Source organism: Lepeophtheirus salmonis, chromosome 11, assembly GCF_016086655.4.
Source record: "Lepeophtheirus salmonis chromosome 11, UVic_Lsal_1.4, whole genome shotgun sequence".
NCBI classification, from domain to species: domain Eukaryota; kingdom Metazoa; phylum Arthropoda; class Copepoda; order Siphonostomatoida; family Caligidae; genus Lepeophtheirus; species Lepeophtheirus salmonis.
The window spans coordinates 16,102,860-16,123,368 of record NC_052141.2 but is presented as its reverse complement, the minus strand read 5'-3'; the positions used below and the strand labels follow the sequence as shown (position 1 = coordinate 16,123,368).

The 20,509-nt window shown below is 34.2% G+C and overlaps 6 protein-coding genes across 6 annotated transcripts; 2 read left to right on the top strand and 4 right to left on the bottom strand.

Moving 5' to 3' along the window:
* Positions 1 to 5,751: 5,751 nt before the first annotated feature.
* Positions 5,752 to 8,091, bottom strand: LOC121126209 (glycoprotein endo-alpha-1,2-mannosidase). The gene is made up of 3 exons (XM_040721521.2): positions 7,603 to 8,091; positions 6,954 to 7,543; positions 5,752 to 6,884 (listed from the first exon to the last, which is right to left on the bottom strand). The coding sequence occupies exons 1-3, from the start codon at positions 7,954 to 7,956 to the stop codon at positions 6,341 to 6,343; spliced, it is 1,488 nt and encodes a 495-aa protein (XP_040577455.1). The 5' UTR covers positions 7,957 to 8,091; the 3' UTR covers positions 5,752 to 6,340.
* Positions 8,092 to 8,244: 153 nt separating this feature from the next.
* On the bottom strand, positions 8,245 to 12,154 carry LOC121126210 (tyrosine-protein kinase JAK2). Its single transcript, XM_040721522.2, has 2 exons — positions 11,725 to 12,154; positions 8,245 to 11,642 (listed from the first exon to the last, which is right to left on the bottom strand). The coding sequence occupies exons 1-2, from the start codon at positions 12,006 to 12,008 to the stop codon at positions 8,375 to 8,377; spliced, it is 3,552 nt and encodes a 1,183-aa protein (XP_040577456.1). The 5' UTR covers positions 12,009 to 12,154; the 3' UTR covers positions 8,245 to 8,374.
* A 403-nt stretch (positions 12,155 to 12,557) lies between these two features.
* On the bottom strand, positions 12,558 to 13,622 carry Polr1C (RNA polymerase I and III subunit C). The gene has a single exon (XM_040721524.1). The coding sequence runs from the start codon at positions 13,620 to 13,622 to the stop codon at positions 12,621 to 12,623; it is 1,002 nt and encodes a 333-aa protein (XP_040577458.1). The 3' UTR covers positions 12,558 to 12,620.
* Tsr1 (Tsr1 ribosome assembly factor) lies at positions 13,622 to 16,393 on the bottom strand. The gene is made up of 2 exons (XM_040721523.2): positions 16,108 to 16,393; positions 13,622 to 16,050 (listed from the first exon to the last, which is right to left on the bottom strand). Exons 1-2 carry the CDS (start codon positions 16,259 to 16,261, stop codon positions 13,742 to 13,744), a joined length of 2,463 nt encoding a protein of 820 aa, XP_040577457.1. The 5' UTR covers positions 16,262 to 16,393; the 3' UTR covers positions 13,622 to 13,741.
* Positions 16,394 to 17,371: 978 nt separating this feature from the next.
* On the top strand, positions 17,372 to 18,606 carry LOC121126064 (required for meiotic nuclear division protein 1 homolog). The gene has a single exon (XM_040721350.2). The coding sequence runs from the start codon at positions 17,518 to 17,520 to the stop codon at positions 18,526 to 18,528; it is 1,011 nt and encodes a 336-aa protein (XP_040577284.1). The 5' UTR covers positions 17,372 to 17,517; the 3' UTR covers positions 18,529 to 18,606.
* A 248-nt stretch (positions 18,607 to 18,854) lies between these two features.
* Taf12 (TATA-box binding protein associated factor 12) lies at positions 18,855 to 19,930 on the top strand. Its single transcript, XM_040721351.2, has 3 exons — positions 18,855 to 19,098; positions 19,212 to 19,560; positions 19,634 to 19,930. The coding sequence occupies exons 1-3, from the start codon at positions 19,009 to 19,011 to the stop codon at positions 19,759 to 19,761; spliced, it is 567 nt and encodes a 188-aa protein (XP_040577285.1). The 5' UTR covers positions 18,855 to 19,008; the 3' UTR covers positions 19,762 to 19,930.
* Positions 19,931 to 20,509: the final 579 nt, after the last annotated feature.

Here is a 20,509-nt window from a genome sequence, read left to right as displayed (position 1 = left end):
ATTTAATTATATTTATAAGTTTTCCCATGTTTATCATTTGACAATCAATAAAAACCTCTCAAGGATTAATTAATTAATCTTAAATTGCAATGCACGATTTATTGAGTTATTAATTAGAACACTTGTAAATAAATGGAGTCACGGGTCAAGGTTTTTTGTTTGATTTATTGAAACCAAAGAGTATTCAAAAATATTCATATTTTTTTTTTTAATTTTATCCTTTTCCTTTAGTCTTTTGAGGTTATGAGAGGATAAAAAATCTAGTCATGCAATTGATCTGGCGTATAGACATAAAATACATAGTGAGGATATGACACGGCGATACTTCTTCTCCTTTGGTACGTCATGGCTATTTCATGATTTATTCTTTTGGATTTTTTGAATACACAAAGTAATAAATCATTCTATAATTATGCTCCATTTCAAAAAGAACAGGAATACAATTTCTTGTTGATCCCTCGTCATTTATATAATATATATATCGGCCATTTGATTAAATTTTGGCTATTTCTTTATAGAAATAATATAATAACTAATCATAGCTACTCTTTTAAAAAAATATTGATATGCAATTATATGATATACAGGATGTCCACGATAAATTGGAACTACTTTAAACTTCATCCAGATCCATAATGTGGATATTCGGGGTTAAATCATACTAATATAAAAGGTTGCGTGAACAATACACTATAATTTCCACCACAATTGTTTTGACAACAAACAATAGTCATCATGGAATAAGCAAGGAGAGACGCCATCCACGAATTGGCTCTCGCGGGACACAAGCCCTCTGCTATCTACAAGCTTCTTAACTACTCCAAGAACACGGTGTACCGGGTCTTCAATGCCTGGGAGGTTGAGGGGAAGGACTGCTGCAAGGCCCATACCATGAGAAGTGACCGAATCCGCACTCCCCGCTTCCTTGAAGGCCTCCGGAAGCTCATCAAGGGGTTGCCGGGGACTTCCTTGTCCAAGAACCGTGGAGTGAGCAAGCAGCTGGTCTCCAAGGCTGTGAATGAGGCCCTCAGGTACAGTTCATACCAAATGGCCAAACAACACATCCTCACTGCATCCATGAAAGCAATCAGGCTCACCAACGGTAAGCGTCTTCTCAATGACCTGAAGAGCCATGGAGGAAGAATCATCTTCTTCTCCGATAGAAGAACTGGACTGTCAACAGAAGCTACAACGTCCAGAATGACAGGTGGCTTGCCAAGGAGAGAGAAGAGGTCCCTGCGGTCTTCACCACAAAGTTCACAGGCTCCATTACGAGGGAGTGGAATGCTATCGATTCCGCGGAAGTCATCAGGGCATGCAAATCCTTTAGGAGCAGGATGGAGAAGATGGTGGCTGCTGAGGGAGGACATGTCGAATAAATTTATTGTTTAATATCATGTCTAACTTTTTTCATATTAACAAATACACTTCAAATTCCATTATCAAGCAGGTTGAATTTTTTGATAGTTCCAATTTATCGTGGACACCCTGTAGTATCGAATAATACTTACTAAAATGGGAAACGATCTATTTTTTTTTTCATCTCATGTCAGCTGATCTCATAAGCTGAACGCCTTCCAATTTAGGAACATAGATATCATTCACTCCATATTTCCGAGCTCCAGTAATCCATTGGCTGACTTCATTCACGGTGGAAGTCAGGTATGATGTCTGGACCTAGCAAAATTTTCAGAGATTTTTCAAGGGTTTTGTAAATTATAGTTTGAGATTGTTTTTGTTTTTTGTAAGAGCGCGAGGAGTAGGTGGAAGCGATAGATATGATACACCTGAATTAATACCTTTGTGAATATCCCCTGCTTGTGAGATGATTTTGGATGAAAAAAATGCATTATCGCTATAAAGAGGAGAACCTCTACATTGAAAATAGCATTAGTTCTTGGAAAATATTATAATTCTATTTAAATTAATTTATATTTATTTGATTATTCATCTGTAAATCAATTTACACTAAATCAGTGATGAATATTCTGTGTACCGCCGGTATGTTAAAAAAAAAAAAGAAAGACGAAAATTAAAGAGGTAACCCTCACAATTTGAAGAATGCTTGAGAGAAGAGCAGGTTAGCTGTCATGAAGATTTATTGGATTAGCTGCGAGCAGTTCTGAGAGAGACGGAAAGAAAGAAAGAAAACACAAATCATACTCCGGATATACATAGGAAGAAGTAAGGACATAAACAAGGAAGGCGATATAACTGGAATCGTCATTATTTTCCCTTTTTTCCTCTACTCTTCCTGTGTAGTATGAGTAAAGGAAATATTTCTTCTACTCTTCAACAGTTGACTATAACGCGAATTTTATTTAAATTTAAGCGGCAACCATTTGTATTCTTTGAAAGATACATTAGTTAATCATTAAGGTGATTAATTAACCATGCCAAACGCCTGTGTTGTACCTTGTGGTGTTGTGGGTTAACCGAGGAAGAAAATCCCGCCTCACGTTTCAACCCACCGCCTCCCGGCCATCCCATTCGAAGACAGAAAATTAGATTCCTACCATCAAAAAATTTGGAAACAATTAATATTATCAATAAGATTTACAAAAAGTTTTAGTTGTATACTTGCTTCATTTTCAGCCCGATGATTTCACTTATGAGTCAAAGGATAGGAATCCTAGTAGAAAGAAAAAGAAAATCCCTGATGGGAAAGTGAAGAAGTTCCGCCCAAAAGAAGAAGCTGTTTCTTGCATTTAGCCCAACTTACTCAGTTATCTATCCACTCCTTCAACATCAAGAAGATCATCTGCGGCCACTTCAGCTTCTCGCTTTGAGAAAGAAAGGATATATTCAGCGTCTAAAGCTTTTTTCGAAGGTGAAAAATCCCTCCATTTGAAACTGTGAGCTCCTTATTGAGAGGTAATTCATGAATCTGGTTACCATCTATGTTTTTTGTTATTGCACATACTTCGGAGGAAGATGGTATCTAATAAGTAAGGGTGATAATTTTGGTAAGAATAGAAAAGCGTGCGAGGAGAAGAGAAGAAATACTTACGGCATCATTGATTAAATAATATACATCTTCTTGTATAAATCAAGAACGTTATCATTCCCGCCTTTATTATTCAATATTAATATAATATTAGATGCTGATAGTCGATACAGAACTGAATAAAATGCCTAAAATAACGTCGCCTTCTATCTGGATTTCTGAAAATGGAGGCCCAGGAATTTGGAAAATACTTACCGGATGAGAAACATATGGCTTGTCGGATTTGTCGATATAAATGTGCCTTTAGTCCCTGTCTAGAATTACACGCCACTCATTATCCTCATCTCATATCAAGAGCATGGATATTCATCTAAAAAATCAAGTTAATGATGAATACATCAAGTCAGACCTTAACTTTGATCTCACAAAGCTGCTTATTGCATGTAATATACCCTTATCCATTGCTAATTATCTACGTTCGTAAAATTGATGGAGAAATACACGGGTAAACCTACCCCTTCCCGAGGAATTATTATTAAAGGATGTCATTTATAGAAATACATATAAAAAGGTTTTGAGTCATCCACACCCAATGAAGATCAAGTTATCAGTAAAAAGTATAAAATATTTACTAATTTCAAAATGGAACTCTGAATTTTGTACTATGTAACAGTAAATATTAATTTTTTTTTAAATCTAACCCTAAAATTCGATTCTATTTTAGCTAAATATATCAAGAATTATGATACACAACACATTCAATGGCAAAAACAACTGCTTAAATGGTCACAACAACGGGGGTAGTAGCTTTCGATTGTGTATATCCTTCATGATAATAGTATGTTGTTATATAAGCATAAATAAAGGGGAAAATATATTTTTTGATGCTCTTAATACGGAGTAATATCGCCGGACATTACTACATAATTAGCTTTGCTCTAAATCTTTAAGATGGATTTATTTATAACATTTTTTTATTAGTATATTTATTGTCTAATTTTATGATTTTGATATTTACTTTATTATTAATAATTAGTTAGATCTCATCGGTAGAGATATATCTATCCTGTGCACAATTGTATATAGCAACTTCCACATGAAGAAGAGGGGTCTTTTTGATTAAACTCCACGTCTCGCTTGTGTATTGCAACCTAAAGTTATGACATATTTAACTGGATTCCGGTGTCAGAACAAGAAAATATTATTTGGATCAATCTATTATTTCAATATTCTGTATGTATATATAATTTATTGTTATTAGTTATATGATTCCAATTGTTTAATTTTGTATATTTAACATAAATGTATGATGGTATATTTTTTATTATGTAGATTATATTTAATTAAAGCCTTCTTTTTTAAACTTGGAACTTCAAATATATAGCGAAATACTCTACTTTGTCGTTTCATTTGTTATTATTCTGAGAATATAGTTCTAATCTATGTCTAATCTAGCAGTCAGTACGGGAAATCAAATTGAAAATTGTAACAACCCCGATTACATGATGGTCTAACATTGTCTTTTTATTAACCTTGAATGCATATAAAAATTAATAAATATTCTCTTATTAATAATTAACAGTTGGCAACATGAAAAATGCCTATTTAAAGTATACGTTTTTTAAAGTTTTTTCTTTTGACGAGTAACAATTTGGGAAAAAATAAAATAGTATTTCCTAGGTTGCGGGAGTAAAATAAGAATTTTTTCCGTTTTTATTCTTATGAAAATATTTTATCCTTGATTTTTTAAAACAAAAATATGTAAAATATATTTTTGAAGCAAAAAAAACATTCATTGAATATACTAATCAAGGTATTCAATGAAGTGTCTCATCATAGCACCCCCCCTCCAAATTATCTTTATTATTGGATCTTGTAACATAGTTCTATTATTATGATTTTTTTTAAATATTGTGTGTTATTAACATCAAATAACATACCAACAAAAATACCAAAAAAAATTTATCTAGATGAGAATTCAATTTTTTATTTATGTCAAAAAATTTCCAAATCGAAATTCGCAAAGAAAATTGCAAAAAACTTTTTGTACTAATCTTGCAAAAAAAAGTTGTAAATAGCATTTATTGGAATTTGTAAAGAGAAACACAAACCTACCAAAAAAAAAATCTTACTAACAAAACAAAAAAGTTATGAGGGATATTGTTGTCGAAAAAATAACCCTCTATAACTTTTGCAAATATTGCAAAAATTATGAAAATAATTAAATTTCTTAGATTATAATGGTAGAGTCTAACAATTCATGTCCAAATTGTATCGTTTAGTGGCATTTCTTTTTAAAAAATGGAATATTGTCCTTTGATGAAAAAAAAAAAGAGAAAAAATGAAAAAATGATTCAGAAAATCATATATATTTTAGCTCATTTTCATCAATTTTTATGTGTTGGATTTATATGCAACCGAATTTATAGAGAAATACCTCAAAACTTTATTTTACTTATTAATCTAATAGTCCATTGTCAGCTCATTTTTGTTAACCTGAAAAATACGAAATTGCAAAATCCAAAGATTTATTTTTTTGCCCATAACTTTTTGATTTTTGATAAATTTGGAAAAGGTCCTTATTCGTAAAGTTGTTTTTTGAAACGCCCATCACTTTTCGAATTATAACACAACCCCCTATCTATTCTCCTTGAGCTTCTAAAAAAAATGTAAATAAAAAACTGTAAATAGTAGACATTAACGTAGTGTACTGTATTAATCTCATATTTTATTAAAAGCGAAGCTATACACATTTTTAATTCTGTCCAGCCCTAGCTATTTTAGAATTAATATTAAAACACGTATCAACTTTTAAAATATATTTTATCATAACACCAACAAATTAATTTAAATATTTCCATGATTTTAACTATAATGTATTACAAGAACTCAAGACGAAAAAAAGCGTCATATATTAAATCTTTGGTCCAATCCTAAAAAGGATAATCATATAAGATACATATTTGGTACATAATTATAATATAATAATTAATAATACACTCAGGGGAGGGATCAACATCAAATCACAAATAGTCAATTTTTCTTTAAGTATATTAATATTATGTACTTATTTGTATGCTTATTGGCTTATTTCTGACAAATGACAAATACTGAGAAATCTGAAGACAAAAAAAATAATATATATATATATATAATATAACAACGTCAACAACTGTGGACTCTCACTAAAAAGATTGTTTCTAATAATGTATTTAAAAGATAAACAACAAGAAAACAAAAAAACTTTATACGAACGAATTTATAGCGTTATTTAGGGAGAAATTAGTATTTCGCCGGGAGACGGCGCCACTATAATGCGTTTTGTTTACAAACTAATATTATTAAACAACGCTCATGCCCCACTAAGGACTTTATAATTACTCCACCTCTAGGCTATTTCTCCTCCTCGATATATTTTGAAAGGCAGGAAGACTCTCTTCCACTTTCTTTACATACCTTTTTCACCCAAATAGATGTGAGGTCTAAATAATAATCTGGCTCATTAGGTTCATAATTATCATATGAGTAATTCCCCAGAGTCTTTGGTACTGCAGGCTCAATTTGAGTCCCCTCATGCCACTCATTGAAACTAGTTATTGAAAACATTTTTGCTCCTGAATTAAGAGCAAACTTCCAGGCGGCTCCATAATATCGTCCCTTTCTTCTATATCGTGTATTGACTGCATTCCATGGCCGAATCCGTGTATCTTTATAGCCTGGACCAATGGAGGGAGAAAATATGAGGGAGTTTTTGTTAGCAAATGTTGAAAGAGTCTTCCAATTCTTCCAAGATGAGCCATGTGTGAATCCATTGGAGGCAAAATACGTATAAAATCCATCAAACTTACTTCTTTTGATTTCAGTTCTATGTTTAAACTCTACGAGTAAACCCAGGAAAATACCATCCAGCTCAGTGTCTCGAATACTTTTATCCCCTCTATAAAATAAACGGAAAATGCTGGATAAAGAACAAAGTTACTCACTCGCCACTACTTCATTTATTTACCGTGTCGAAAAGAGACTTTGCCATTCCACAGAAGGAAGATTATAGGAATCATATATGTAGTATACAGGGAGCTCTTTGATAGAAAATGGACTCTTTTTCCTCTTGTAAAAGGCAGAATGATTACCAAAACGACGAACAACATACTCTAGAGCCAAACGAAATGTACTTGCATTCCTCCCTATAAAGGGCTCAACATGGAGTGCGACCTTAATATTCACTTCCTCTGCAATATCCAAAAGTGACGGAAGCAATTCGTCCGATGAGGAGAAAGACTGATCATCATTAGAGCTAGGAGGATACCACGAATACACGAGAACACCACATCCTGATCTACGAATCATTTCAACATGATAGCGGATTACTTCATGATTCCTTGAGGAATATGGCCCCAATTGTGGGTAAAAATTAGCACCAATATCATCAGGGGGACTATGTTTATTCCGATTTTGATTATATTTTTTAATATCTTTTTTGTTCCACGGAGGGAGAACACGATGATTCCAGTGGATCCATTTCCCGTCATCATAACTTGGATTACCGTACCATCCATAGTAAAAAATGTGAACATCCGTAGAGATGGATATATTTTGCTGCAAGGATATTTTTCATTATGAGTTCAGAAAAAAAAATTAGGACATAATGTACTCACGGAGTCCGTTTGATCGTCTCGGATAACTTTCGTCTCCTTTAAAAGTGTTGGTTTTGAGTCCCCTTGAATATACCTTATATTTTCTCTCTCTGTGACCGTTTCAAAATTAGCCTCATTGGCTATTTGAATTTTTTGAAGGATGTTGTCCGGATAGTACTGGGCACGTGATCCTTTTCTATTAAGTCTTGTGGGTTGTTGAAAGATCATACGGAAGTAGTAATGGTTAAAAAATAGAAAAAAACCAATAACCACTATAAACACGACTGTGGTAAATGAAAGGAATAACAAGGATCTTTTGAAACGAATCCAACATCTTCGTCGGCGTGTTCGAAGTGATGGAAACCCTCCAAACATACTTTTTTTGCCTTCACTTAATCATTGTTTCCATAACATTTCGTCTATGTTTTTATTTTTATATATTTTTCTCTCTAAAGAAACACAGAAGCATACACAACTTTCTCTCCTTAAGCCCAACGTAAGGGCTCTACTGTTGATTCTGTCAGAGAGTATTTTATCAAAGAACCTGTATAATAATGTATATATCATATATAACTTATACGTATATTATATACCTCTCAATGGGTGGTTGTTATAGACTTCAAACCTTTTTTCTTTTTTTTAGATTTTGAGAATAAGTATGAATTCAGAAGAATTTAAAAATATATTTATAATTATATGTATGCATATATTATTATTCATTATATATTTAGACGGACTAGAACATTATTATAATTAATTTGACAAGAAATGGTAACTCTTAGTATATAGTCATTTAAGCAACTCTCAGCTCAATATTTGAGATCAATCTTTTCAACGCTGTAAAATTAGGTCTATTTTTAGAATCTTTTTCCCAACAGGGCAAAATCAGTTCATTATAAACAATATGGGAACAATCTTCTGTTCTTGGAAATCGTCTTCCTTCTAGGAGTGCCTCCACAAATTTTTGCATCTCAGCAGAATGTTGCTCCTGTGTTCCGCTTTCATTGAAGAAATCCTCACAACCAATCAAATTAGGAATTTTTCCATAGGAAAACATTTCCCAAAGAGTAACACCAAATGCCCATATATCTGAAGCAGTTGAATAGACCTTGTTGGTTAGACACTCTGGTGCTAACCATTTAACAGGTATGCTTGAGCTTGATGACATTACATAGTAATCCGATGATACTCTTGCTAATCCAAAATCAGCAATTTTAACCGTGGTCTCATCCGCAACAAGAATGTTACGAGCTGCTAGATCACGATGAATTATATTTTTTGAAGCTAAATATTCCATTCCATCCGCTATACCCAGGGCATATTTAAATAACCGTTTTCCGCGATCCTCCTTCAAATTGCATTCATGTACGATTAAGTATTTATCCAGAGAACCTTCTCTCAAATATTCCATAATAATAATTATACGATCCGACTCTTCCAAAGTCCCTTTAATTTTGACTACATTCTCATGTCTCAACTCTTTCATCAAATCAAATTCAGTCTTCATGCTAGCGTTAGCATCTAAATTAAAATCCGATTCTTTCAACATTTTGACTGCTACTTCATCCCAATCCCCATCACTTCGGGATATTGTACCTCGGTAAACAATTCCAAAATGGCCTTCTCCAATAGGACAGTCCTTGTTCAATTCAAGTTGATGCTCTCCCAGTGAATAAATACTTGTGCATTGGGAATAAGTAAAATAGGCAGTGTAGACGGAGGTTGATTGAGAATTAAGATAGCTTCCATAGTCGCTAGACATTCTACGAACATCCGCTTCCTTTCGTATTAATGGGTCTTGAGAAAGAGAGTTTGATGATGCAGAAGGAGGAAACATTGGCAATATAGATGAAGAATTTAATTTATTTGAAGCAAATTGACAAGGAGTTGAATGTATTTCACTCAAAGTAGTTGTAACGCTATCCTCCACTTCATTTAAAGAATCTTCTCTTGGTTCTTTGATCGTGACATAGCTATGAGTCATCCGCGAATTATACACTCGATAAAATAGTTGATTCACATCCTTAAGGATTTGTTGTGGCGAGTTTCTCAGTGTTGGATCAAGGCACCAACATTTATTCATCAGTTTATACATGGGCAATAATTTCGACTCTTTAAGGATGCTAATAGGTTTAGGAAGTCTTTCTCCACCAATGATTAGGTTTGCAATTTTATTTCCCGTAAATTCTGGAAATTGGGTGTGTGGTGATTGGCCGTATGCAAAAATTTCCCAAAGTGTTGTTGAATAAGCCCATGTATCAATTTCTGGATACTCTGGTAAGATAGTTAATGATGTATTAATAAAAGATGAAAAAACCTCTGGTGGAAGCCAAAATGCATCTTTTTCTAAGGAATGGTCAGATATTCCAGGATCCCCGAGTTTAACTTTGAAGGAATCTTCTTCTCTCATTCGGACAAACACAGACTTACAACGTATATTTCCATGAACAATTCTTTGCTCCGTTAAGTACCACAAAGCTCGAGCTAAGCCAGCAGCTGCTTCAATCAATTCAATTTCTTTAATTGATTCGGAATTATTTCTAAGGAATTCATCCAATGGACCAAGGTTAAAGTATTCTAAAATAATGGCAGAGGGTTGATTACAGTATGAAGGACAAAAACCGAGTACAGTGGCAATAGTACTATCAGAGCATGACATAATCTTATTGGACATATTAGAAAATGCTTGCAAATGCAATTTTTCACACTCTGGTTTTAGTTGCTTGATTGCTACAACTTCTTTCTTACTTCTAGATTTAAGCCACTGTCCCTTCCATACATTGGTAAAGCGGCCCTCTTTTTTAACATTTTCATAGCGACCTAATGCTCGAAAAGGAATAAAGACCGCTCCTGTGTTGAAAAAAGGACCACTAGCTGAAGATTGCGAAACATCAGTTTGAAGACGCCTGATGGATCTACATAGCAAAAGTCCAGAATCTTTGTCAAACTCTGAGGGATGAAGGCAGCGACCTAGTTCTAATCTTGAATTTAAATTTGAAATAAGGTCTTGTAGGTTTAAAAAAAATCCTATTCCTGGTATAGATGGTGATACTCCATAACCTAAGTTATCAGATTTTTTTATTTTATAAGTTGATTTTCTTTTCCCCTTAATGTCGGAAATATGAAGAAAAATAGTATCATAGGACTCTGTATCTTGATGCAAGATATAAAAACAGTTGTTTGAGAGACTTCCAAAGTTTCCACTTCTCTCAGCAAATTTTTTATCAACAAAATCAGTGTGGACTGGTCCGTGTATGTTATGTTTAAGTAGAAAATTTAATGAAGGATAAACAACGTTGTTGGACAAAGAAAAAATCCACTTTTCACACAGACGATAATATCCACAAAGCAAGGTTAAAAGATTACTCTTTTCATGAGACGATTTGAATCGGAAATATTCTGGCATTCCATTTTTACGCAAAATTTGAATTTCTTCAGATGATCCAGCACTTATGTTACATATATCTTCAACAGTACATACCAGGAAATCATCTTTAGTTTTTTTATGCCCTTCCTCATGTAGTCGAAGTTCAGGATCCTTTTCGACCGTAGTATCTAGAGCACTTAAAAAAGGAGCTGTTACAAAAAGAGTCACTTGTGATAACTCAGAGCCTCTATCAATACGAGTCACATTGGAGAAAGTCTCTGTAAAATAACCAGGGTATTGTTCTTGTATCAGAGATAAAAATTCCTTTTTAAGTGAGAGAATGGATTTTTTATTTTTTTGCCAAGTAATAATTAGATTTTTTGCATTGTTTTTGAATCTTTCACGGCCAAAAAGCCGATCAACAGAGTCAAGCCAAAGACCCTTGGGCGTATATGAACTCAAATTCTTAAGAGTTTCTTTGAGGGTGAGAGACTTTGAGAGCATGTGTATGAGTATAGTGAGTGAGGTCAACTTGGTGGCTGAGGCATAGTGATCAGATAAATAATCCGAATTTTTACCGCTCTTGATTTCAATGACAGGAAACCAGAGAGAGGTTGATGAACTCTGTGGATCAGGGCCATTCCATGTACGCTCATTGATTACGAGTCCTTTTTTAAAGTCCTCCCGTACTTGTCTAAAAATAAAATATAAGAATGTACTCTATAATTACTAAATATACTTCAACTTGCATTAGATAATAATAATATAGTATTTACAGATAAAAATATTGAAATGCTCTTGGATCAATAGAAAGGAGTCGATCTGGTCCAGGAACTTTAAATCGGAGACGTAGTTCTAAGATTTGTCGTTCTTGAATGAGTTTATCAGGTGTGAGCCAGGTTCCAGATGAGATGTTTCGAAGATTGAATAAATATTTAGCTTGAGGATGCATGGAAAGAACATATTGGCAGATGTCGGAAATGACAAACTCTGCGGCCTTGGATGTTGTCGGCTGATAGAGGCCCATATCATCCTCCTCGTTGTAATAACGTACTTCCATTTTTCTAAGCCATACTACTTGCTAGTCTCGTTTAACTATGTTAAATCTGTTTCCAAGCGGGTGTCTTTCTATATACGATTGTTTACATAGTAGTTTTATCAGCAGTCTCTTTCAAGAAGTTATCCTTTCTTCCTTAACAATAACAAACAAAAATTACACATCATATCTGCGTCGATATAAAATAAGCTCTAAGCAGTAGACTTGTAGCAGTTAGTTTCTCCCTCGTTTTCTTTAAGTTAAAACAAAAATACCGTTTTGGCGGCTTATTGATATCTAATCCAATTATTACTTTGGTAATGAAATATAAACAAAATAAAGTTCGCAAAGAAATCGATAATATACCTCGTTTTTAGACAAATGCTTTTAAATACAATGCGCGTACATTGACGTTTAAAGATAACTGTATATAATAATCAGATATAAATAGATAATATAGCAAGAAACTACTCAACAATTTAGTCCTCTATTTTCAATCTAAAATTAAAACTAATTCCTTCGGAGCTTGATGTTAAAAGATTATATAAAAATAATGATAACATTTAATATTTATTTTTTTTCTCTTCTGCAGGGTTTTAACTTTTTATTTGAATAACAATCTTTTGAACAATATAATTAATTATTTTCGGAGTTCAATTCCATAAGAAAATATTTACACTTTTCTGCGAGGATGTCAACACTCTGTAAGAATATATCCTCTGGCTCAAGTGCACCTGTACTCTCAATACTAAAAATAAAATGGTCCTTAATTTTAGAAAGAGTCACTTTATCTTTGAGATCTTCATGTCTCATTATATTTCTAGAGCACATATCATATCGAGGGTTAGCTATATAGGCAACTCCGGTCTTCTTGTTGATTTCAATGACACCTGGAGAGAAGGATTCTTGGAGACGAATGGCTGCTTCATCCCTTATTTCCGATTTGAGTGATATTTCAGGATGCAATCGGTAAAATGCCGTACAAACTGGGGAAAACTTGGCATGGTCACGTCCTATGCCTTTCACAGCATACATTTTAAGGTCTAATTCTTGTCCAGGACGAAGCTTAGCGATAAGAATGTCGTTTTCTACAGCCTCAACATTGCTCATTTTTTTAGTTTGAAACCCATTCGGGATCCATTTGATATAACTCGAATATACATTATGATTTTCAAACATGGCATCTGGATCTGTTTCACTTGAGTTTGAATTATAATCCTTTTTCTTGGAGCAGCGTACTTTGAGCTCGAACTCTAATGTCGTAGTATCTCTACCTTGATCCCCATCTTCATCTTTTTTCCAATCAAACAACTTTGGATTTGCATTAATAGGAACAAGACCCAGACGATGAGCTAGGACCTCATCTTGAACAATAGAAGTATTGTTATAGATAAATACTTTTTCAATTGCCATACTCGGAACATCCGAGAGCATAATTCTCCGGTATGCATTAGCTAAAGATGGATCAATACCTATGATATCAAATTCTAGTTCCTTATCCTTCTTCTGAACTACTTCTATTTTGAACTTCTTTTTGAAGTCTCTTCGTATGTCCTGCTGATTTTTTTTGAGGTCTGGAGCAGTGGATGTATTGATTAATTCAAATTCTTTGAGGATGATTTTATTGTCTTCATTCATTTCTGAAGGAATAAAAAAAAGAGAAAATAATGTGACTGTGATTCAGAAATTAACTATATAATCATATGTAGAGTAACAAAAATAGTGTAATTATTGTATATCATTAATTTATCATAATATTATTCCACCATGTTAACATCAATGTCAATAGCACTTGGTGTCTTCTTTTTGGATAGCTGTAATGTTTCACTCCCCGTATAGAATTCATCTTTGTCAATACTCATCGACGACTCTTCAATATTTGATAAATCGGGATTATAAGTCCACTTCGGAAACACTCTTTTATATAAAGTCATTAGCACCGTGTCTTGTTGAGAAAGCTGAGCATCAAAGAAACATTTCATATGCCCGTGAGTTCCCAATGCCTCCTTAATATGTCCTCTTCTCCCAGTTTTTGTTTTAAGTTCGATGGGTTTAAACCATTCAATGTCAGAACGATTAAAGAACATGAATCGAACTACGCAGGAGCGCTTATTCACCTTGAAGGGATGTCCAGAGAGAACGGCTCGTTTAATAACTAATCGATTAGGATCCGCAGACAAAAGTGATCCAGTCCCTAAAAGCTCTTCCTGACCAGGCTTAAAAACAAGTACAGGGGAGGGAGGGAAAGTGATAGGAGCAAACATGGTCATAACCACAGCTCCATCCGTATTCCAAAATCTTTCATACTTGTGTTTTGATCCGTTTGTATGTTGACTGAAAATGGGATTGACGCAGAAACGACGGGTTCCAACATGAACAATAATAGGTTCCTTTGACTTGACGACCACGCCACGGGATGCAGGTGTCTTTTTGACAACTATGTTGATAATTGACATTTTATTCTCATGGGGTAAAAGACTAAAGACATAAAGAGGCCTTCCCTCTATCTTTGATTTCCATGTATCCTCGGAGACTCCTCTAATGTACATACTCACATACCAACCCATCTCAATGCCTTCAATTTCATCATCCCCAGAAGGAGAGAGTACTTTTTTCTTGGTTCGATCAAAGTTCTCAAATTGGAAAATGCGAGCATAGTCGTAAGGTAGATTTTCCTTTGGATCCCACGGAGATGTGCGAAATGACTTAAGTCCACGATAACGCTGGAACCGAACTTTAGCCAATTTGTCAACAGGTGTATCTATTTCGTCCGGAAACATGGCATCCATGCGAGCATCCTGGATCTTTTTAAATGTATCACGCTCTTCATTAACATCCACATTTTTTTCGTCATAGGCAACACCCTGTTGAGATTCTGGATTTATTTCTAATGTTTCATATTCCTCATCGTTCTCTTCGCAATCATCTTGATCTGCTTCTTCACCTTCATGCTCAAAGGGCACACTCAGATCATTATTATCCTTATCTGAGTCCATCATATCTTCCTCCTCATCATTCTCACTTTCTTCGACCTCTTCATCAATGATCCAGGAGGCCTGATAGTCTGAAGTACCTTTAGGGACAGTCTTTTTTATCATTTTCTTTTGATTTTTTTCTGCCTCTTCCAATTCTTCTTCTGTGGGCCATGTCTGTTCAGCATCCATGGGGTCAGGCTCATTTTCACTTAATAAAGACTGTTGAATTGAAGGATCCGCGGTAGCAAGTGTTACTATTTCGTGCTCTTCATCATCCATAACATCTCTCCGCTTTTCCTTAGCTAGAGGGTATGGATCAACTGCAGAATCTATCTTTTCTAGCTGAAAATCTCCAACACCTGGTATATGAACGAGTCTATTCACACTCCAACGACGATTCAAATCCGCACAGCGTACATATCCAGTTACTTTTACCATGCCTTCAGTATAATCAACTTCTTCACCAACCATGTGAGGTCGACGCTCACGCAAATGATTCTTTTTACGCTTAGACGAACCAAGATGACGAAGAAGAAGTGTAGCCTCGCTCTCATTTGTCGAGATGAATAAATTTTGTCGGAATTGAGTGAGAAATGGATAGGTCTTTTCTACCGTTTTTATCAGATTCTTCTTACATTCATTGAGGCTCTTCAAATCAGGTTTACCAAAGGGAAAATGGAGCAAAAACACGGGTTCATATGGAAGTCCTTGAGAAATAAGGGAGAGAAGTTTGTTTTCAAGGGATGCCAAGGGATCGTGAACTGTGGCGTCCAAAACGAACATGAATTGATCCACAACTTTCCCTGCATCAATGACAGAATAAAGAGAGTCTTCCACTTGAAAAAAGACAAATCGTTGCTTAAAGCGTGGAAAGGAAACATGTGTAAGACCCGCAGGACTCGGTTTGACGACTGAGTCGTCAATGTTCTTAATAAGAGTGATTAATTCTGAGAGGATTCCAGGAGATGTTGATAAAATACCCGTTAAAACAGGAGGAAATCCGTCACAACCCAGAGAACGTTTCTGAGAGAGTGCAGCTTCCCGCTTGGTTGCACGTACTTGTTGAAGTCGATGTTTACGATCCAGGCGACCTAAAATAACCCAAGATTAAATCAAAACGCTATAGAACAAAACAAAAAAGAACAAACCCTCAATTTTATCCGCCTTTTTACGATTTAAAGGGCATTTAAGACCGATCCGTCCACGATTTGCAGTATCAACAGCACCCTTGGAACGATGTTTTCCAGTTTTATGAGACTTGTTAGATTGTTTTAACAATCCGGCTCGATGAACCTCCTGCATTTTGAATCCGTTCACAACTCAAATTTCAATGCACGTGGTTCTCACTTCAATGTGTGTATTAAACTCCACTACATGTAAATATAATGGATTTTGTTTTTGTAAACAAACAAAATGACGTCAGTAATCTTTTATATTATGGACCACGAAACCTCCGTTAAAAAACTATGCTATAAAAAAAAGAATGAATGAAGTTTTTTACCCGTCCTAACAAATACTTAGCTAGCTACCCAAAATAATGAGCTTGGCCCACCCCAACCCCATTATTTTATTGCTACAATTTAATTAAATTGCGAATAATAAATAAATTACAGGTAGATTTATAATGATAAAATTAAAATAGACTGGTTCTGTCAATAGAAAGAGATATGATCAATTTTGTATAAATTTTTAAATTCTTTCTAGTAATTATAGAATTAAGTATTAATAATAAACATGTGGTTCTCAATTTGCAATCTCTGTACAAGTTCCAATTTGTTAGTCTTAAATTTTGTTATTTAATTACAACGCTAGTCATTCATATTACCCACTATTAATTGAATCTATCATTTCATTTTGATGTGTTAAAATTACATGGTTATTATGTATTTTATGAAAAATATAACTATGGATATTTGCACTTCATTGAATATATTTATATTGTAGTAATTTGTATTAAAAATAGTCAAAAATGACATCACGGAATATTCAAATATTGCATAATCCTCATACCAAGAAATTTGAAATTATTCACCTCATTTTTTTAGTTTCACCAGGTACAAAATCGTAACTTGAGTAGTAAAACATACAACTCAATAACTTAATTTCATATCGAAAGCCTCATAATTAATCCAAAATTATGGTTTTACATTTAAACCTTGAGGAAATTTCTTTCAGTCTCTTTTTTTATGCTATTTAAATCCAAACTATAAAACATGATTGATGATAATATTCCAGTAAAATCATCCGAACAAATTATTATAATATAATATACATTATAATTAACTATAATATATTATTTACTATGCATAAGATGATAGGTAAATGATCTATAATAATATGTTCATTCAAAATAAAAAGCTCAAGCCGCTTGACGATCTATCCCTAGGACCTCTTTATTTATTCAATGTGTTGATTAGTACAAAAGTCAAGTGAGGTTCGTCACATGGACTGTAGTTCTTGGAATAATTATTCCATCCTTCTCTATGAATTAATGATAATTAAATCATATATTAATATAGAATTATAATAATAATATAATTTTTTGTGTGGGAAACGAGATGAATTCAATCTGGAGGAATTTATTGCGACTGTCCCAGCATTCTCAATGCATCATGCCTTTTCGCTCAAATACTCATTCTTCCAGCTCACTTCGGTTACCTCCTTTGGCTAGAAGACCTCACAAGACTCGTCCTGCCACTTCATCCTTGAAAGTGGACACTCCTTCTGTGATTGCCTACTCCACTGCAGGATCGTACAATCTGTATGATTTATGTAATGCAATTCGGGTTCAAGGTTTATATGAAGTTGTTGATCTTTCAGATGATTTAATGGACTCTGTTCTTTCTGTCAAGTCCACGTATCTCAACACGCAAAAAGACATATTTTTCTTTGCAGAAAAAGGCTCTGTTGTCTTTTGGAATGTCCCTGAATTTGAACGAGAAAACGTGTTGCAATTCCTCAAACTTGTAGAGTATGACAAATACGAAGAGGACGTCATTCGGAGTGAAGCGGAAATGCTTAAAGTCATTCCTGAGGAACCCAATACTAAAATAAAGGGAGGTGTTGTCTCCCTATCAAAAGAAACCGATTCACTAAATGCTCACCTCGAAAAGTATAGTTTTTCCGATGCCATATCGGCCAGTGTTAAGCTAGGGGTCTTGGAGTCCTCACTCCATAAACTTATTGGTTCCATTGAGCACATTAGTGATGACTTGAAGGCGGGTCGATCTCTTAATTTGTCGAGGTCTGAAGTCCTCAAAAAGACGGGCGAAGTCTTTGCTTTGAGACATATGATAAATTTATCTTGTGACTTGTTGGATACACCGGATTTTTATTGGGATCGTGAGAAGCTGGAGGGCCTTTACCTAAATACTTGCTCACATCTTGCAGTAAATAAAAGGACAAAGATATATAACGAAAAGTTGAATCATTGTGCTGAATTGCTAGAACTCATTACTGCTCATTTAAATGATGTTCATCATGTTCGACTCGAGTGGTTTATCATTATTCTGATCATGATTGAAGTTGGTTTTGAATGCCTCCATTTCATCCATCAATTTATCATGTAACCCTCAATTTCGTAATTTAATAATCATGGACTTCATATTCTTCCTGTATTTAGGCTTAATAAAATTTTATTACATGAATATTTCTTATAATTACTTGATTGACATTAGTTTTAATATTTATATTATTAAATAGAGTGTACAGATTAGTATGTTCACGTTCTCATTAATTAACAAAATTAATAATGCCCTCCAGATTTCATTACAAAATTATATAAGTAATAACTAAATAGGCTATAAATAAGTTAAAGAATTTATTGGCTCTTTCGCAACTGGTAACCCTACCTCTTCTTTACTTATGATTTGACATAAGAATGAAGTTGAACTAAGAGTATATGTGGTGGACTCTGTTGAGAACTTTTAACTTAGAAATTCGTTAGTAAACATAGATGGTGCCCTCACTTGTTTTTCTTTTGAGTTTCTGACGCTTGAATAATTATAATAATACCAAGAATAATCAGAACATTCGTATAAACAGAAAAAATGGATAATATCGGGACTCCCACGAATGCAGCGGAGGATATTTTACAAGAATCTGTCTCGCATTCCCTGCAACTCAATCGCCCAGAAATCGTAATGCTCTAAGTCATGTCTAGACTTCACATGACATTTAATATTTATTAATTCCTATTTTATTGTTTTCTCAAATTTCTTATTAATTAATATAAGTACGTTCCGCATTGCAGCCCATGAACGTCATGTCTGTCGCTTCCTCTACCTCCTCGCTCCTTAACTCCAATCCTTCACTACCAGCATCACCCGGAGATCCTACAACTCCAGTGGCTGCTCAAAATTCAGTAGAACCCCTCCCTACAGAATTTTCGAAGCCCTCAGAGACGCAAGTCCTTGACCGTAAACGGCTTCAACAACTCGTCAAAGAAGTAGATCCAAATGAACAACTCGATGAAGACGTAGAGGAACTTTTGCTTCATATTGCGGATGATTTCATAGAACAAACTGTCTCAGCAACTTGTGCACTTGCCAAACATCGAAAGGCTCCCACGATCGAAGTGAGGGACGTGCAATTTATATTAGGTACATATATAGATACGAAGTTATACCTTTGTATAATTATATGTAATATTTTTTATAATAATTTATTTTATAGAACGCAATTGGAATATGTGGGTACCTGGATATGGTACGGAGGAAGTTAGGCCATACAAAAAGTCTGCCATGACTGAAGCACATCGCTCAAGGATGGCACTTATTAAGAAAACCCTAAAGAAATACTAGTAATTAAAGACTTTACTTTACTCGTCATTATTTTGTAATTATACTTATATCAAGAGAATATTTTTATACGGAAATATTTAAATAAATGTAAAAAAAACAAATGAATAAATTATGAACTAGAATGGGCTCTCGGTACAGTACAAACCTTGGCCTATGTTTTCCGAAATTAGATGAACATGATTATTATTTTTACTGTATGAAGCATCTTTATCAAATCTACTCCACCTCAATATGTTCCAAAGTTTGGTCAATTATGCATTATCAACGTTTTGAATTCTCAAAATTGAATGGTATCTCACTAAGACCATATAATATATGGTCGCAGTAGTATTATACTATACTCTTTGTACCAAGTTACAGATCAAAATTGATCTGTAACTTTTGTTTTAATTCCGGTAACCAAAAGACAAACAAAACCTCCGTTCAACTTCGTTGACGGAAGTAATTATCTATGTTGTTTTAAAAAATATTATTTTTGTACAATTGAAAAAATGATCAAATTCCTGATTAATAGAAGAGCCTCATTTTCCAATTGCTATTTTGTCTTGCAATATATGAAAAAAACCAATTTATCGGACTCGTATAGTATACAAAAAATGTGTGTGGGGGGAGGGGGGAGAAGTAGGAGTAGATATGGTAATAATATGATGAGAGAACTTTCTCCACAAAATTAAACATACTAGTGAGTTTCTTATTCATCAAAATGAAGTTAAGAGAAGGAGTTGTTGAAGGCTTTGAAACATCATGG

Bases quoted from the DNA above. Each gene is read 5' to 3' on its own strand.
- LOC121126209 (XM_040721521.2), bottom strand. From the start codon at position 7,956: ATGTTTGGAGGGTTTCCATCACTTCGAACACGCCGACGAAGATGTTGG. The intron at 7,544-7,602 runs GTGAGTACATTA...ATATCCTTGCAG, and splicing joins GAGACGATCAAACGGACTCC to CAAAATATATCCATCTCTAC. The intron at 6,885-6,953 runs GTAAATAAATGA...TTTATTTTATAG, and splicing joins CAAAGTCTCTTTTCGACACG to AGGGGATAAAAGTATTCGAG.
- LOC121126210 (XM_040721522.2), bottom strand. From the start codon at position 12,008: ATGGAAGTACGTTATTACAACGAGGAGGATGATATGGGCCTCTATCAG. The intron at 11,643-11,724 runs GTAAATACTATA...TTTTATTTTTAG, and splicing joins GCATTTCAATATTTTTATCT to ACAAGTACGGGAGGACTTTA.
- Polr1C (XM_040721524.1), bottom strand. From the start codon at position 13,622: ATGAATGAAGACAATAAAATCATCCTCAAAGAATTTGAATTAATCAAT.
- Tsr1 (XM_040721523.2), bottom strand. From the start codon at position 16,261: ATGCAGGAGGTTCATCGAGCCGGATTGTTAAAACAATCTAACAAGTCT. The intron at 16,051-16,107 runs GTTTGTTCTTTT...GGGTTATTTTAG, and splicing joins AAAGGCGGATAAAATTGAGG to GTCGCCTGGATCGTAAACAT.
- LOC121126064 (XM_040721350.2), top strand. From the start codon at position 17,518: ATGAATTCAATCTGGAGGAATTTATTGCGACTGTCCCAGCATTCTCAA.
- Taf12 (XM_040721351.2), top strand. From the start codon at position 19,009: ATGGATAATATCGGGACTCCCACGAATGCAGCGGAGGATATTTTACAA. The intron at 19,099-19,211 runs GTAATGCTCTAA...TCCGCATTGCAG, and splicing joins AACTCAATCGCCCAGAAATC to CCCATGAACGTCATGTCTGT. The intron at 19,561-19,633 runs GTACATATATAG...TTTATTTTATAG, and splicing joins GGACGTGCAATTTATATTAG to AACGCAATTGGAATATGTGG.